Genomic DNA, 15637 nt, shown 5'->3' with positions numbered 1-15637 from the left:
GTAAACTATATATATAATTATATATAATTATATATAATTATGTACTCTAAAATTATATATTTACCATATAAATATGCAAGAACAATTATTGCATTCTGGTTATATAAAACTATTAAATCATTCTTTTTTATGTATTTATCAGATAAAAATGTTATAAACATTGACGTAATAAGTATATCTTAAGATTGTGCATTCTTACTAAGTTACATAGTTTAGAAAGAGAGAGAAAGAGGTAATTAGATACATTGCTCTTTTTTTTCTCTCTCTCAAATATTAGTAATGGGGGATAATTACACAAAAATTTAATTGCTCTTTTTTTATTGCTTTCTTTATTGCGCCTTCTCAAAATTAAAGAGAGATACTGATAAGCTTTAATTGCGTTCTCTTTATAACAGATTGAAGATATTAAGACAGAGGACGCGCAGTTCATACCTATTATGTTTATTAGAAAATCTAACATAATTTGTACCTAGCATATTTATATTATATGGAAAATATTATTAACGATTATAATTTTTATGAAACGAAGCTGAAACCATTATACTTTTACATTTTATTTCATAACGTAATACAAAAATTGATTACACTATAATGATAGTATTTGGAAATTTTTCTCTTTTCTGAAGAGATGTTTCGAAATATAAAAAAATTAATAATGTTGTAAACAATTAACATTTTTGATTTTTTCCGTATTTTCCTTGTTAGTTATTTCAGCGTTCTTCTAGTTGATACTTTGCAACGAAAGCCTTCCATTGTTCAGGTTTATTTTTTTTATACCAATCCTGTATTAAATTCATCATTTCTTTTTGTCTTTCAGTACATTTCTCACTTAATTTCATTTAAATCGAAAAGCTTTTATAACAATCTCTGAAATCAATAAAAAAAAATTTTTGACTAAATTCTTGACATGTCCGTCATATTAAAAAAATCACTGTCAGATTGTTAAAAGATCAGAATGATACACATTATTATTTTGAGCAGCATATGTCATAAATAGCAATATTACAGTGAGATGCAATTTTTATTATATCTATATAACGATATCATAATGACATCATGTTTAGCAAAATCCTCAAGTAGAACACCAGTCATTATGACATCAAAATGATAAATAAAAGTCACTTTTACGATTTATTATAACATCACTATAATGTTAAGATGATTTGTTGTTCCACTTGATTGGACATTCGCACATCATTTTATTGTAATATTACTGTAACTTTTTTTGTTATAGAGGTTTTAATCTTTAGATCCCCTTATTCTCGCTCCTATCCGAGCAAAATTTTGCGCGTCACGTACATAATCGATAAAATCGTGCTGCATGCGCTTGTTACTTCAATTGTTACTGTTATTTCACTTTTTAATCATAGAATTAACTAGAAGGTAGATTAACTTGAAACTAAGTAAAATTACGATTGAAAACCATCTCATGACGATGTAATTCTTTAATAGAAGTAAAAAATAAAAGTAAAAAACGAATGATCCGATAATGACAAGTAAAGAAAAAATAAGGAGAAAAAAAAGATTAATTTATAATAAACATATAATTTTTTTCTCTCTTTTCTTCCGTCTTTTCTTCTCTCTTTCTTTTTTATAACAAACTTTTTTGTAACTAATAAGTGTGAATAGAAAATTGAAATTGAAGCAAAGAATATTTAGTGAATCAATTGCAAAAAATTTTACAAAAAATAATATTGAACGTTTTCTCCATCATATTTTTAAGAAATTAGAATATTTATTATGAAATCAACGATACAAAATGTTTTGATGGCTTTAAATTATATATAATATCCCTTTTGCATATCTAGTAATCTACTTCTACATTTAATATACATTTAAATAATACAATCTTTGAACTATAATATTTAAGGTTCGGGGAGATGCTATTAGTATTATTTGTATTATCCTTGTTTTACATTGAATGAAAATTAAAAGTAAAATGACATAAATAACGCTAGTGTCTCTTTGATGCACTTCTAATGTCAGTTATTAAGAAAAACTTAAAGTATGTTAATATTTCAACTCTCACAATTTCTTAATTATGTATCTTTCTGATTGAGTTTCCCAAGTGAAAATATATTCTCTCGAAATTAACTGTGAAATATTATTTTGGTCATTTTTTTGCCAGAAGTTTCTTACTTATACAATCATAAATTATTCTGAAACTACTGATACATGTATATTGTTGAGGAATATTTGATTTCTCTTTTAGGAATATTTGATTTCTAATTAATTAACTCTTTTTAGTCACCTGGAGGTAACTATGAAGGGTTGATCATCTAGAAGATCTCAAAAAAATATACTTTATATTCCTAAGATCTTTTTTAAAAATGGCACTTAAACTGTCCGAAATTTAAAATATTCTTTTTGCACTTTCAACCGCATGTTGCTCCTTGGATGTTAGCCTTTGCGATTTTTTTAAATATGTTAAAATAAAAACTTTAAAAATCCTGCATTCTTGCATATTCTACAATGTTTAAAGTATATTTAATAATTTTTGTGATTTTAAAGAATTAAAGCTGTAAATACAATCAATTAAAATATTGGGATTATTTTGCCCCCTGTGTAACTAATAAAATTTTCAGGAGATGTGACTACGAAGGCTTAAAGAGTTTATCGTGAAAATTTGTTAAAATCGTATACCTTTAAAGAATTTTGCATCTGCCGTCATGCATGGCGCTTTTCCCATAAAACAATTATAGTATTGATCTCGCAATCTATTATTTTGAAGGATATTTTCTGCATTAATTTTGTCATACCGATCAGAGTACAATTCTTGCGCTAAATACAAATCAATATAATAACAATGATCGTCACGATATAGTTTAAAAAGTTTTCGAATCATCGTTTCTTCTGTTTTCATGTTAACTTATGAGAGACTGATCGAATGTGCATTTTATTTATACATTTAGCACGAGATAAAAAATTACCATATGTAAGATGATGAATACACATGGTATTATAAACGGAATGTATCTGATTATAAATAAAAAATTGAACTAGGTCATTTCTAAGTAATCAATGCACTGATCTCGTAATTTATTTGAAGGATATCTTCTGCGACACTTTGTCATATCGATCGGAATACAAGCATTTGCATTCGAAATACATATGGCTAATTAGCAATACAAACAATATGTATATGTTTTCATAAAGTTTTTACATAAAATTTTCCAAGCACTCGTAATTTTTATAAATGAGCTAGTGTAATAAATGAAGTATAACAAATGAAATATACCTCTAGTATAACATTTTTTCTGATTACATAAATGAAATAATATAATATTAATTTCCCGGAGACAACTTTGCACTTATATCAGGGTTGCCACAGACCTGGAAAATCGGGAAAAGTTAAGGAAATAAAAATTCGTCAAGGAAATCGGGAAAACTCAGAACTCTTTGAAGAATTCTTCTTAATTTTTACACGTTACTTATGGAGTCTCCCTTTTGTAGCATTTCTTCCGTCTCGGCTATCTTAATTCCTTTCTTTTTGATAATCTTCTTTAATTCTTCGCTAATTATTTCTGTTGCTTCTTCACGGCAAGTGCAAGCTGTATTATTTATTAATTAGATATTTTGCACTTTAGCTCGAGTTTTTAGACAAATGATTAATTTCTTTAAATTTAACTGTAAATACAAATTAAATAAAAGTACAAACAATCTAAATTATAAATATTATAATTATTAAATTAATTTATTAAATCTTAAATATATTAATATAATAAATTGTTATATACAGGGTGGGTTTTAGATATCTAATGGTTTTCAAAATGAAGTAACAATATATAAATAAACTTAAATATTAATTTAACAATAAGAAATACCATTTGAGTATATCTGAGTATATTTTAGTATGACTAATTGTGAGAGAGTTTAACAGAAACAACTGTTCAATAAGCGCTTAGTTATTTTTTATTGTATTTAGTTTCTATATTTACTGTTAGAGCGAAGAACTAAAGACAAGAATCAACCATATTAAAGAATCAGTAAGCGGTTCACATTCACATTTATTAAATAAAAATATTGGCATTATACATATCATTATTAAATAAAAATGCGAACGCAATAGGTATGTAGACCGAGCATTCCATTAAAATTGTGTTAGTTTAGAAAGAGAGAGAAAGCTTGATGTGTATTGATCTTTCTTTAAAATATTAGTAAGGGAGGGTAATTATTAATTAGTAAATATTAATAATGATATATACATAATATTAAATAGCCCTTCCTATCACCTGCCCCTCAACATAAAACGAGTTAAAAAGATGTACTATTACTTTTCAATGTCACGTTCTCTTTCTGAGCGAACATAAATGTTAAGGTCAGGTTTAAAATAGGCAGCGCACAGCCTATATGTATTACTTCTACAATCGCAAATAAATAACTTAATTTGTCGAAAAGATTAATAGTTATGATTTTTAAGAAAAAAATTAAATTTAAACACTTTTACATTTTATTTCATTGCATAACACAAGTACAAATTATATCAATAATTATAGTATCTAGAAATATTCTATATTTTTTAAAAAGATATTTCCAAATATTTAGATCGAGTAATTTTATAAATGATTAACATTTTCTTGCCGTGCCCTCCTTGTTGATTATGTCAGCAATTATCTACCAGCGTTTTTTTTTCATATCCTCAACAGACTTTGCAATTAGAGTTTCCCATTGTTCAGGTTTATTTTGTACAAACCAATTCTTCATCGTAAGCTGTAATTCCTTTTGTTTTTGAGTACATTTCTTACATTTAGTTTGGAGAGATTCACTCAAAATTTCTAAAATCAAATTGCCATATTGATTTTAATTCATAGTATAGCATAAAATTCTCTTTTTTTTCTTCTTTCTCTAATTTTTCCTTTATTTTAATTAACAAGTATATATGTGAAATTTTGAAAAATTAAGTTTGAAGCAAAAATTTAATGAGCCGATATTTATGCAACTTTTATAAAAGTAAAATTAAAAATAAGCCTTTTTCTTTATATTTTTAAGAAATTAGAAAACTAAAAATTAAACGTTACAATAATCTTTGAACTCGCCTCTAATGAAAAGCAATATTTCCTATATGATAGGGGATGTCTACTTCTAAATTGCGTTTGAATGACATAATCTTCGCGCAATTTAATGTCAGAGTTTAGAATAGAAAAAGTTCAAAATATGTTAATTTCTTTAATAATTTATTCTTTTGATTTTTTAATTTTTATATTTTCTTATATTTCTCAAATGAAAAAATGTTTTCTCGAAATTAATTGAAAAACATTATTTATTTTGATTATTACTTTTATTTATGCTTATAAGAAATTTCTTATATAAGCATTAATTAGCATAAAGCTATTGATACGTATAAATTGACAACTTAATTAAAATTTGTTTTATTGTCGTAAAACTTTATTCGTTGGAAAATTCTAAGTATAAGTGTACCTTGAAAGAACTTCGCATCTTCTGTCGGGCATGGCGCCTTTTCCAAAAAACAATTGTAGTATTCATCTCGTAATTTATCGTTTTGAAGGATACTTATGGCATCAATATTGTCATATTTATCAGAGTATAGTTCTTTCGCTAAAACGCACAACAGTGTTATACTGATAATCCTCACGACGTAGCTTAATTGAACCATATCTTCTGTTATTTTCACACTACTCGTGAGAGAAACTGAATCAGTCAATCAAATATGTATGTTATATACCTAGCATGAAATAAAAAAAATTGACCTTTACAGATGATGAAAGCCTTATATAAGTAGGTATATAGGTATAGGCGGGTTCCAATCTATGGAGCTAGAGGGGAGGGGCGCAAGGGGAGGAGAGTAGAGGTATTCATCGACGCGGGGAAAGAGGAGGAAGGCGCAGAAAGCCTCGGTGCTATCGGTTTATAATGATATGATGCCACCATATTGTGACCATCCCACACCCTACCGCCGCGGCTGCCACCGCCACCGCCACGGACCCCGCATTCACTCCAAAATATGTTGCCATCTTCTCTTATCTCCCTTTTTTTTCTTTTCGCACCCAAAATCGTAGGTATACTAGTCCCAGCGCTATCGGTATTTACATAAACATAGAACCCCGGTCGATGGATTACATAAATATGATGACGTTTCGCTATGTCTTTCATATTTTTCACCGCCATCCTCCTAAAATGCATCGGTAACAAAGGCTTGCAAACATTTGCCGCATATACTTATCATCTCTCTTCCTCTTATGTTTTTGTCATTCCCGCTGCGTTGTCGCTCCTGTTGTATGTTCTTCTCGCACGCAAATATATTTTGTCATACGTTTTATAATGATTTAAATAGAGAGAACGCTTAATACAGTTGTGACCGTCTGAGTTGAGTGCCGTTGAGTGTGAAGATGCTGATAAGACGCATATATAATATGAGAGTGCTATGATAACAAGAAAGGAATAATCATACACCCAGATATATAATTTAAATATGCGTTTACTTTTATATATAATGTAATTTTACAATAGTTCTTATTATATAGTTTCTTATTATATAGTTCTTACAATATTTATAAGCAGAAACTTAATTTAATTTCATTTAATTTAATTAATTTCAAATTGAATTTTAAGCACCTGCTTCCAATTAGCAATAAAATGTACATTTTTTCACACTGTTTATAATATTATCTAAAGCATAAACTATTATCTCACACTCTATATTTGATTTTTTATTATAAATTTTGCGCAAAAAATCTACAGCATCACATTTATCGATGATACAATTTTCACCTAAAAATGTTACAAAATATTTAAAATTTTCGTTGACGATATGTGTATTCACAGCTCAGAGTATATACATTCTGGACACAATGTTTGAGTTCGAACATGATTGACGGCTTCGTATACAAACATGTTTCGCACAGTGTTAATTTGACCACATTCACATCACGCATTTTTATGACTTTTATCACTAGATCTTGGACCGATAATGATGAAGGTGCGATTGATTGCACGAACCACTCAATATTCGCGCGTTTTTCAATGAAAGCCTACCACATTGCACGAGGCAAAATTATATACCTTGGTTGTCGCCAATTACAATTTCTACTAAAATTTCTTCTAAAAGACACAGGTCCCACAACGATTCCGACATCCAGATATTTGTAGCTGTAGGAGTCAGTGTAAAACTTCTTCTCAATATACGAGGTGTATGACGGAGTTTATTACAAGAAGATGCTCTGTAGAAAAAAGTAATATATTAGGTGTACAACTTTGCTTCCGCCATTTTCCTATAGATGGCTTTAGCGGTAAGTGGTGGTCGAAATAAATAGATCATAGACGTCATACAATAAACATGGGCATCTGTCAACATAACTCCATAGAAACATTAGTCGATTTGTGTCTGCATCATAAAGTTATTCTCGATTGAAAATGTCAGTTTACGAGCCAAATTCTCGTCATTTACGGGAGGTTTTAATTTTTTTGCTTCAATATGAAGAAATCTGCGGCTGAGGTTCATCGAATGCTCTCAAATACTTATGGTGAGGCCGTTATTAGTGAAAGAACGTGTCGTGAGTAGTTTCAACGCTTTAAGAACAGTTTTTTGACGTCGAAGACCGGCATAGCGGTGGAAGAGAGAAGGAATTGGAGGCATTACTTGAGCAAGACTCGTATCAAAATCAAAAAGAATTGGCACGATCATTGGGAGTAACTCAACAAGCCATTTCAAAACATCTCAAAGCCATGGGAATGATTCAGAAGCAAGGAAATTGGGTGCCGTACGAATTGAAGCCGAGAGATGTTGAACGGCGTTTGTTTGCTTGTGAACAGCTGCTTGAAAGGCAAAGATGGAAGAGATTTCTGCATCGCATTGTGACTGGGGACGAAAAATGGGTTCATTACGTACATATAATCCCAAGCGCAGAAAATCATGGGGTGTTCTCGGTCATGCTTCCACGGCCAAACCGAATATTCACGGCTCCAAGGTCATGCTCTGTATTTGGTGGAACCAGCTCGGCGTAGTGTATTATGAACTGTTAAAACCGACTGAAACAATCACAGGCGATCGGTATCGAACGCAATTGATGCGTTTGAGCCGAGCATTGAAAGACAAACGGCCGCAACGAGAGACACGATAAAGTGATTTTGCAGCATGACAATGCTCGACCCCATGTTGCGAAAGTGATCAAGATATACTTGGAAACGTTGAAATGGGAAGTCCTACCCCACCCGCCGTATTCTCCAGACGTTGTTCCCTCTGACTATCACTTGTTTCGATTAATGGCACACGGTCTGGCTGACCAGCACTTCCGGTCTTATGAAGAAGTAAAAAATTGGATCGATTCGTGGATAGCCTCAAAAGATGACCAGTTTTTTCGACGCGGGATTCGTACGCTACCCGAAAGATGGGAGAAAGTAGTGGCCAGTGATGGACAATACTTTGAATCATAAATGTATAACCAGTTTTTTACAATAAAGCCTCGAATTTCGAAAAAAAAACGGCGGAAGCAAAGTTGTACACCTAATATAAAAATAAACGCATTTAAATTATATATCTGGGTGTATGATTATTCCTTTCTTGTTATCATAGCACTATTATATGTCTTATCAGCATCTTCACGCTCAACGGTACTGCACAACAGACGGTCACAACTATATTAAGCGTTCTCTCTATTTAAATTATTAAATAAAAAATGTGTGACAAAATATATTTGCGTGCGAGAAGAACATACAACGGGAGCGACAATGCAGCGGGAATGACGAAACATAAGAGAAAGAGAGATGGTAAGTATATACGGCAAGTGTTTGCAAGCCTTTGTTATCGATGCATTTTGGGAGGGTGGCGGTGAAAAATATGAAAGGCACAGCGAAACGTCATCATGTTTATATATTCCATCGATCGGGATCTTATGTTTATGTAATTACCGATAGCTGAAATAGTATACCTATGATTTTGCGAAAAGAAAAAAAGGGAGATAGAAGAAGAGGTAACACATTTAGGAGTGGTCGCAAGGTCCATGGCGGCGGGATGTGGGGTGGCGGTCCCCCCCAATGATACGTAATGCTACAACATGGTGGCATCATGTATCATTATAAACACCGATAGCGTTGGGGCCTTCCTGCGCCTTCCCCTTCTCTTTCCTACGAGTACCCCTCGCACCTTTCCCTACGCGCCAATGAGACCCCTCCCCCCGCATCCCATGCCCTCCTCTATATATGGCCCATAGGTTAGAACCTGTCTAGTATACCTACTTATATATAAGATAGCTTGTATCATTACGTAATAGGAAAAGATCGAATGTAATAGTTATTAATGTGACTGGAATAATTACATATGTTTAAATTATCCTTCCAATCGTATAGATATAAATAGCAATGTATTATGCAAATAACATAAATATATAGTTTCATAAAATTTCCATTTCAAGTAATAATTTTCTGGTATTAATAATTCTTATAAATATATTACAATGTTTCCTGTATACAATAATTTTATCTTTTATTTATTTGAATATAAAATAACATGTTACAATTAAAGATGTTATTTATTGTAACAAATATTTAGTAGCAATAGAACAATTTCTCTTTGAATCTTAGATTGTTGGACATATCTTAGCCTAAGGATGAGATTATATTTATATGTTTTTATACGACAAATTTTTCAAACTTGTTGATTAACTATAAGATAGAGAGATTCTTGAATTTCTCTGTCCTGCAATCATACCCATGAAATATTATATTAGCCTTAGACTAGCTCTCTCTAAAAAAATGTTTTGAATAACTTTCTTTTCTAAAATGTATTTGTACCTGCTCACCGAAGATCTATGAAGTTAACACAACATTCTATTAATATAAAAAAAAATAATGACAGTTTTTTCATCTACAATATTATTCGTTGTCACCGGACTTATCAACCTTTGTCAATAGAATAAGGAGATTGACTCGCCATACTTTCGTTTTGCCATGAAGAAGTGAGAGATTTACAACATATATTTAGACATACTGATGATAGTAAAACAAGCCAAAATGTCTATGCGTAATTAATTATATATCATTTTTCGATAATAAATGATTCTTATTTTTGCACTAATAACCATGTATATAACTTTCATTAGCCCTTTATTTATTTTTTGTTATATATATTTTGACATTCTTGAGAGTTCGAGTACTTGTCTTATTTGAAATAAAAGAATATCTATATATTTTTCTGCAATTTGTTTAATTATTTTTTATTATACAAAACTCAAGGATATATGAATATATCACGTACAATCCTTGCAAAGAAAATTAAATTTGGAAAATGTGTTTAATACTTACACTTTAAATAAACTATACTAGAGCACAAATTAAAAAAATATTACTATTTATTATTAAGATAACTTATGATCCAGATAGTAAACCATCACTAAATTTGTCGTTTTATTTTTAAATAATCTAATTTAGAGTAATCTGTAATTTTTTCATAATTTTGTTATCATTTTGAAAATATCTATAAAACATCCTTAAATGGAAAAATGTATATAGTCCGGATATATAAAAGTGATTACACCTCTGATTGCGAATAAAAAAATTGTATTGTTCATGTTGCAAGCATTAATCTTTTCCACTCATTAAATCAAAATAAATGCGATAATTAAGAGATTATATCATGAATTACATTGTACATCGGAAATAAAGAAAATATACTTTATGCAATTATGTATTACATAAAACGTTAGTTTTTTTTATGAAAACGCAACGTATGTTGCTGTTCTATGGGTTGCTATAAATGGTTGCGTTCAACAGAAAAAACAGCTTTGCAACTGTTGTAAAATTCTTTAATATAATTGGTCTTGCCCTTAATTCCACTGGATCTAAATGTAAACCAATCATATTGAAGAATTTTATAGTTGCAAAACTCGTTTTTCTGAACGCAGCCAATTCTTCTATTCGAATGTGTCGAATGTGCTTTAATAGCCAGAACTTTGTTTATCCTATATAGAACTATAGAACTATTGAAAATAAACTCAGAATTCTCAATATTTAATGAGTTTTCACCAACTGAAATGCTAGCTTTACATACATGCTTATTAGCATAAAAACTGATTATCAATTCAATAAATGATACTACTTTAATTCTGTTCATGATTGTATTTTAAGACCAAAAAATATTTTAATGCGCGATTTACAAAATCAGATGTGTATATAAATTTACATAGAAATATTTAATCATTAAAATCCGCTTTGATCGAATATGGGATTTCATTTATTTAATTAAATTTATTTTTATTGGTCCAAATCCTTGTTATAATTGTTCACTGATATGTATTAGATGAATACTAATTAATGTTATTAAGTCTCAATTGAACACTTGCCATTTTATAAGCACACTGTCGTTGTTATTTTGATGCTTTATTTATTATAATATTATATAAACAATTCATTTTTAATTTCACAATTTTTTAATAATATTTTTATAAAGGGCACTATATGTCATGCTTTAATGTATGCAAATTATTATTAATGCACATGTAGCAACTTATCTTTGGCAATGTTAATCAGCAATTCATATAATATATGTATATCAAGATATTAGTGGTACAGATTTTTTTGCGTGTTCTCTCGACAATATTTCTTTTATAGTTGTGAAATTTTATGATAATTGAAACAATGAAGTAGCGCATAACACATGCCATTTAGTTCATTTTTATTTGTATATATATACATATATATACATATCGTAAAAATTGTTCATATCGTAAACATTATAAAATTGTGTAAGCATAGTTGTAAATGGTTGTAATTATAAAAATTGATCAATTATAGTTAAATATTCTTCTCGTATTCAGCTGGTGAAGTTTTACAACTATGCTTACGTATTTGTAGAATAGGCTTTATATGAAATATGCTTTAGGGATATTTTATTTAACTATTCAGTTAATACTATTTAAATTCAGGTTGTTTAATAAATTACTGATTTTATTTTGATCGAATTGATAATAACATAATTTTATTGATTTTAATATTCTTCTTTATTTTAAAATAGTATGAACATTATAGAACACAGCAAAATAGTAACATGGTTTTTTTTTTTGATATTTGAATTATTATTTTTTATAATAAATTTTATACATGCATTATTTTCGTCAAATTTAAAGATTGGTATTCATAAAGTTTGTTTTTATGTTAATACAGTCCTGTGCTTGATTAATAATACCTTAAAATATTATAAAAATATTATAAAATATTATTACAGAGCCGTTTTAGCATCTTAAGACTTATATTACTCTGTTACTGTTACAGTTATAAAAAAAAAACTATTAGTCTGTTATCGAAAGAAACTAACTATAATAGCATTACAAAAAACGAGTTATTTTCAATCTCAGTCAAAAAGATTAAGGTTTTCATGAAAAAAGTGTAAATCAAATATACTTATACATTTTATTTCATGATTTCTATACATTTTACAGCATAAAACTACAATAGAAGCATGGATTACACTAATAATTATATCTTGAAATTTCTATGTTGAGATGTTTCTAAATATAAAATATTCAATAACTTTATATGATTAACATTTTCGATTCTTTCTGCAATTATAAACCAGCATTCTTCTTTTTCATATCCTCAATAGATTTTGCGACAAGAGCTTCCCATTGTTCAGGTTTATTTTGTGTAAACCAATTCTTCGCCGCAGTAAATATTTCTTTTTGTTTTTCAGTACATTTTTTACAACTAGTTTGGATAATTTCGCTCATAATCCCTGAAATTAAGTAAAGAAAGCTCCTGATATATTGGTTTTCATAGCAAACATAAAATTTTCTCTTTCTTTTTTCTCAATTTTTTTCTTCATTATAATTAACAAATACGTAATATGTAATTAACAAATATGGAATATTGAAAAATCATGTTTGAAATAAAAAAAGATATTTATTACAGTTTTTATAAAAATATAAAATTAAAAAATATATAAAATTAAAAAATAATTCTCTTTCGTCATATTTTAAAATAATTAGAAAATTTATCCAAAAATTAACGGTACAATAACCTCTGATTATCTCGAATAAGATTTAATATTTCTTATGCATGAGTATATATATTTATTTTTAAATTGCGTTTGAATAATCTTTGCGCAATTTAGTGCCAGTTTTTAGAAAAAAATTTGAAATATGTTAACTTACAAATTTTTTTTGTTATATGTGTATATTTTTGATTAAGTTTTCTGATAGAAAATATGTTTTTCCCAAATTAAATGAAAAATATTTATTTATTCAGTTATTTTCTTTATTTATGTTTATCGTTATGTTTATTGTTATCGTTATGTTTATCGTTTATGTTTATGTTTATCGTTTATCGTTAAAAATTTCTTATACAACATTAATTATTCTGAAACTACTGATATATATATATATAAACTTGGCAACTTGATTTCTAATTGAGAGATTAAAGAATTTTTCCTAAAAATTTATTCGTTGAAACACTTTAAGTGTAAATATACCTTGAAAGAATGTCGCGTCTTCTGTTAGGCATGGACTTTTTTCCATGTAACAATTGTAATATTCTTCTCGCAATTTGTCATTTTGAAGGATACTTGAGAAATCAGTATTGTCGAACCGATCGGAATAAAGTTCTTCCGCCAGAACGCACATCAGTGCAATACCGATGAGTACGATGTAGCTTGATCGAGCCATCATTTGTCTTATTTTTGCACTAACTTTTAAGAAACTGAACAATTGCTCAAATGTGCATCTTATTTATACACTCGGCATGAGATAAAAACATTGACATGTAAGAATGATGAATACCTTGTAGAATTAAAGTAGCTTGTCTTATTGCATAATAAGAAAAAAATCAACTGCGATAGTGTCTTAAATTATCTTCTCGGTCATACAGATAATAAATTTGAGTATGTGTGGTTAATAGCAATGTTACGTAATAACGTAAATGTTTTCATTCCAGGTAATTTTCAATGTCTTATAAGTTAGCGGAATAAAATTATTAGAATTAATTCTAATTATTATTTTTATTTGTTGCTAAAAAATACCAAAGAAATAAATTTATTGCTCTGTAAGTTTACTTAAAAAAATAATGTTTCGCTAAAGGAACATTAAGTTAGCGGAACATAATATATATAATAACAAAATTGTACTCAATATAACTAAGTAATTTAAGTTAAGTAATTGCTAATTTGTTTTTGTCGAAACATTTAAATTTTGTTGATTTATGAAATAAATAACAACGAAAAATGTTTCAGCATGCAGATGATTGAAACAATAAAATACCAGAAAAAATTTGTTTTCTCTCTTTGATATTAAAGTCTCTGGATACGTCGAGAGCAATAAATTCAGACTTCAATTTTAAGTAATTTCAAGTATTTTTGCTGGCATTTTACTCTAATATCGCTGTTTTTCACATATTTTGCAAGTAACAAATTCAAAATTTGTATATTTTGAGAGCAACAGATTGTTCCACTAACTTATAAGATGTGATCCTGAGATGAGAAACTAATCTAAAGTAGATATTCTTGATATAATATGGTATTATTATTCCGGGATATGATTATCTATTAAGGATATGTCTGTAATATTAATCATTGATAAATATGTATAAAAATATTAATGGTAAAGAAAAATAAATTAAAACACTTACAAAATATTAACGCATACTTATACTCATAAATTATGCTATATATTATACACGTTATTTAAATATTTTTATGCATTACACTTACTGTCTATTTTGTGAAATCGAATTGTTTTTGTTTTGGAAAAAATTTCAGTTGATTAGACAAAGATAGAAATAATGTTTCATGAAAAATTAAGTTAAAGATTGACAGTCACGTGAAATATTAAATTAAATATGCATGTGTATATTAAGATGACTGCTATTAATTATGAGAGAATAATAATATATATTCTTTTATATAAAAATTATATTTTCTTTTTTATGTGTGTGTCAAATGAGGATGTTGCAAATAAATATCCTAATTTGTATTGATAAAAGAAACGGTTACTATTTTCAAATAACAAAAATGAAATCAATTACACTTCTATTTTATTATTAATATTTATAACATCATACTACAATATAAACTACAATATAAACATTAATTGTAATAATTACAGCATCTAGAAATTTCTTTGTTTTCTAAAGAGATGTTTCCGCATATTAAAGCTTTAGTCATTTTATTAATATATAATAAGATTAATTCATTTTCGATTTTTTTTCTATACTCTCCTCGTTATTTCAGCAGTTGTTAACAATTATGTACCCTGATTCTTCTTTTTTAGGTTTTCAATAGTCTTTGCGACGAAAGCTTCCCATTGTTCAGGTCTATTTTTTGTGTACCAATCCACTATTAAGTTCAATATTTCCTTTTGTTTTTCGGTACATTTCTTACATTTAGTTTGGAGAGCTTCGCTGGCAACCTCTAAAATCAAACCAAACAAAATTCTTGATATATTTTTAATTCATAGTAAGTTTTAATTTATCAGGTTTTAATTCATAGCAAAAATTCTCTTTCCTCTCTTTCTTTCTTTATCTTTTTTCTAATTAACATGTATGTATAATGTATGTAGAATATTGAAAAATTAAGTTAGAAACAAAAAATATTCGACAAATTGATATCTATGCAATTTTTACAAAGAATAAGATAAAAAATCTTCTATATTTTTAAGAAATCAGAAAATTTAGTCAAAAAATTATGATATATATTATA

General features: G+C 28.3%; 3 protein-coding genes across 3 annotated transcripts in view; all 3 read right to left on the bottom strand.

Moving 5' to 3' along the window:
* Window positions 1-4424: 4424 nt before the first annotated feature.
* On the bottom strand, window positions 4425-5648 carry LOC108686013 (ejaculatory bulb-specific protein 3-like). Its single transcript, XM_018191051.1, has 2 exons — window positions 5419-5648; window positions 4425-4775 (listed from the first exon to the last, which is right to left on the bottom strand). Exons 1-2 carry the CDS (start codon window positions 5612-5614, stop codon window positions 4615-4617), a joined length of 357 nt encoding a protein of 118 aa, XP_018046540.1. The 5' UTR covers window positions 5615-5648; the 3' UTR covers window positions 4425-4614.
* Window positions 5649-12500: 6852 nt separating this feature from the next.
* On the bottom strand, window positions 12501-13633 carry LOC108686027 (ejaculatory bulb-specific protein 3-like). The gene is made up of 2 exons (XM_018191069.1): window positions 13418-13633; window positions 12501-12682 (listed from the first exon to the last, which is right to left on the bottom strand). The coding sequence occupies exons 1-2, from the start codon at window positions 13611-13613 to the stop codon at window positions 12516-12518; spliced, it is 363 nt and encodes a 120-aa protein (XP_018046558.1). The 5' UTR covers window positions 13614-13633; the 3' UTR covers window positions 12501-12515.
* A 1273-nt stretch (window positions 13634-14906) lies between these two features.
* LOC108686000 (ejaculatory bulb-specific protein 3-like) overlaps window positions 14907-15637 on the bottom strand; it is a 1292-nt gene continuing 561 nt past the window's right edge. The window contains exon 2 of the mRNA XM_018191030.1: window positions 14907-15349. Within this exon, the coding sequence (XP_018046519.1) occupies window positions 15183-15349 (167 nt within the window). The 3' untranslated portion in view covers window positions 14907-15182. The remainder of the gene's footprint in view (window positions 15350-15637) is intronic.

This window comes from Atta colombica, unplaced genomic scaffold (genome assembly GCF_001594045.1).
Source record: "Atta colombica isolate Treedump-2 unplaced genomic scaffold, Acol1.0 scaffold163, whole genome shotgun sequence".
NCBI classification, from domain to species: Eukaryota; Metazoa; Arthropoda; class Insecta; order Hymenoptera; family Formicidae; genus Atta; species Atta colombica.
This window is presented reverse-complemented; position numbering and strand designations above follow the sequence as displayed.

Coding starts and splice junctions, on each gene's coding strand:
- LOC108686013 (XM_018191051.1), bottom strand. CDS start 5,614: ATGGTTCAATTAAGCTACGTCGTGAGGATTATCAGTATAACACTGTTG. Junction 4,776..5,418: donor AGATGCGAAGTTCTTTCAAG/GTACACTTATAC, acceptor ATTTGATTTTAG/AAATTTTGAGTGAATCTCTC.
- LOC108686027 (XM_018191069.1), bottom strand. CDS start 13,613: ATGATGGCTCGATCAAGCTACATCGTACTCATCGGTATTGCACTGATG. Junction 12,683..13,417: donor AGACGCGACATTCTTTCAAG/GTATATTTACAC, acceptor ACTTAATTTCAG/GGATTATGAGCGAAATTATC.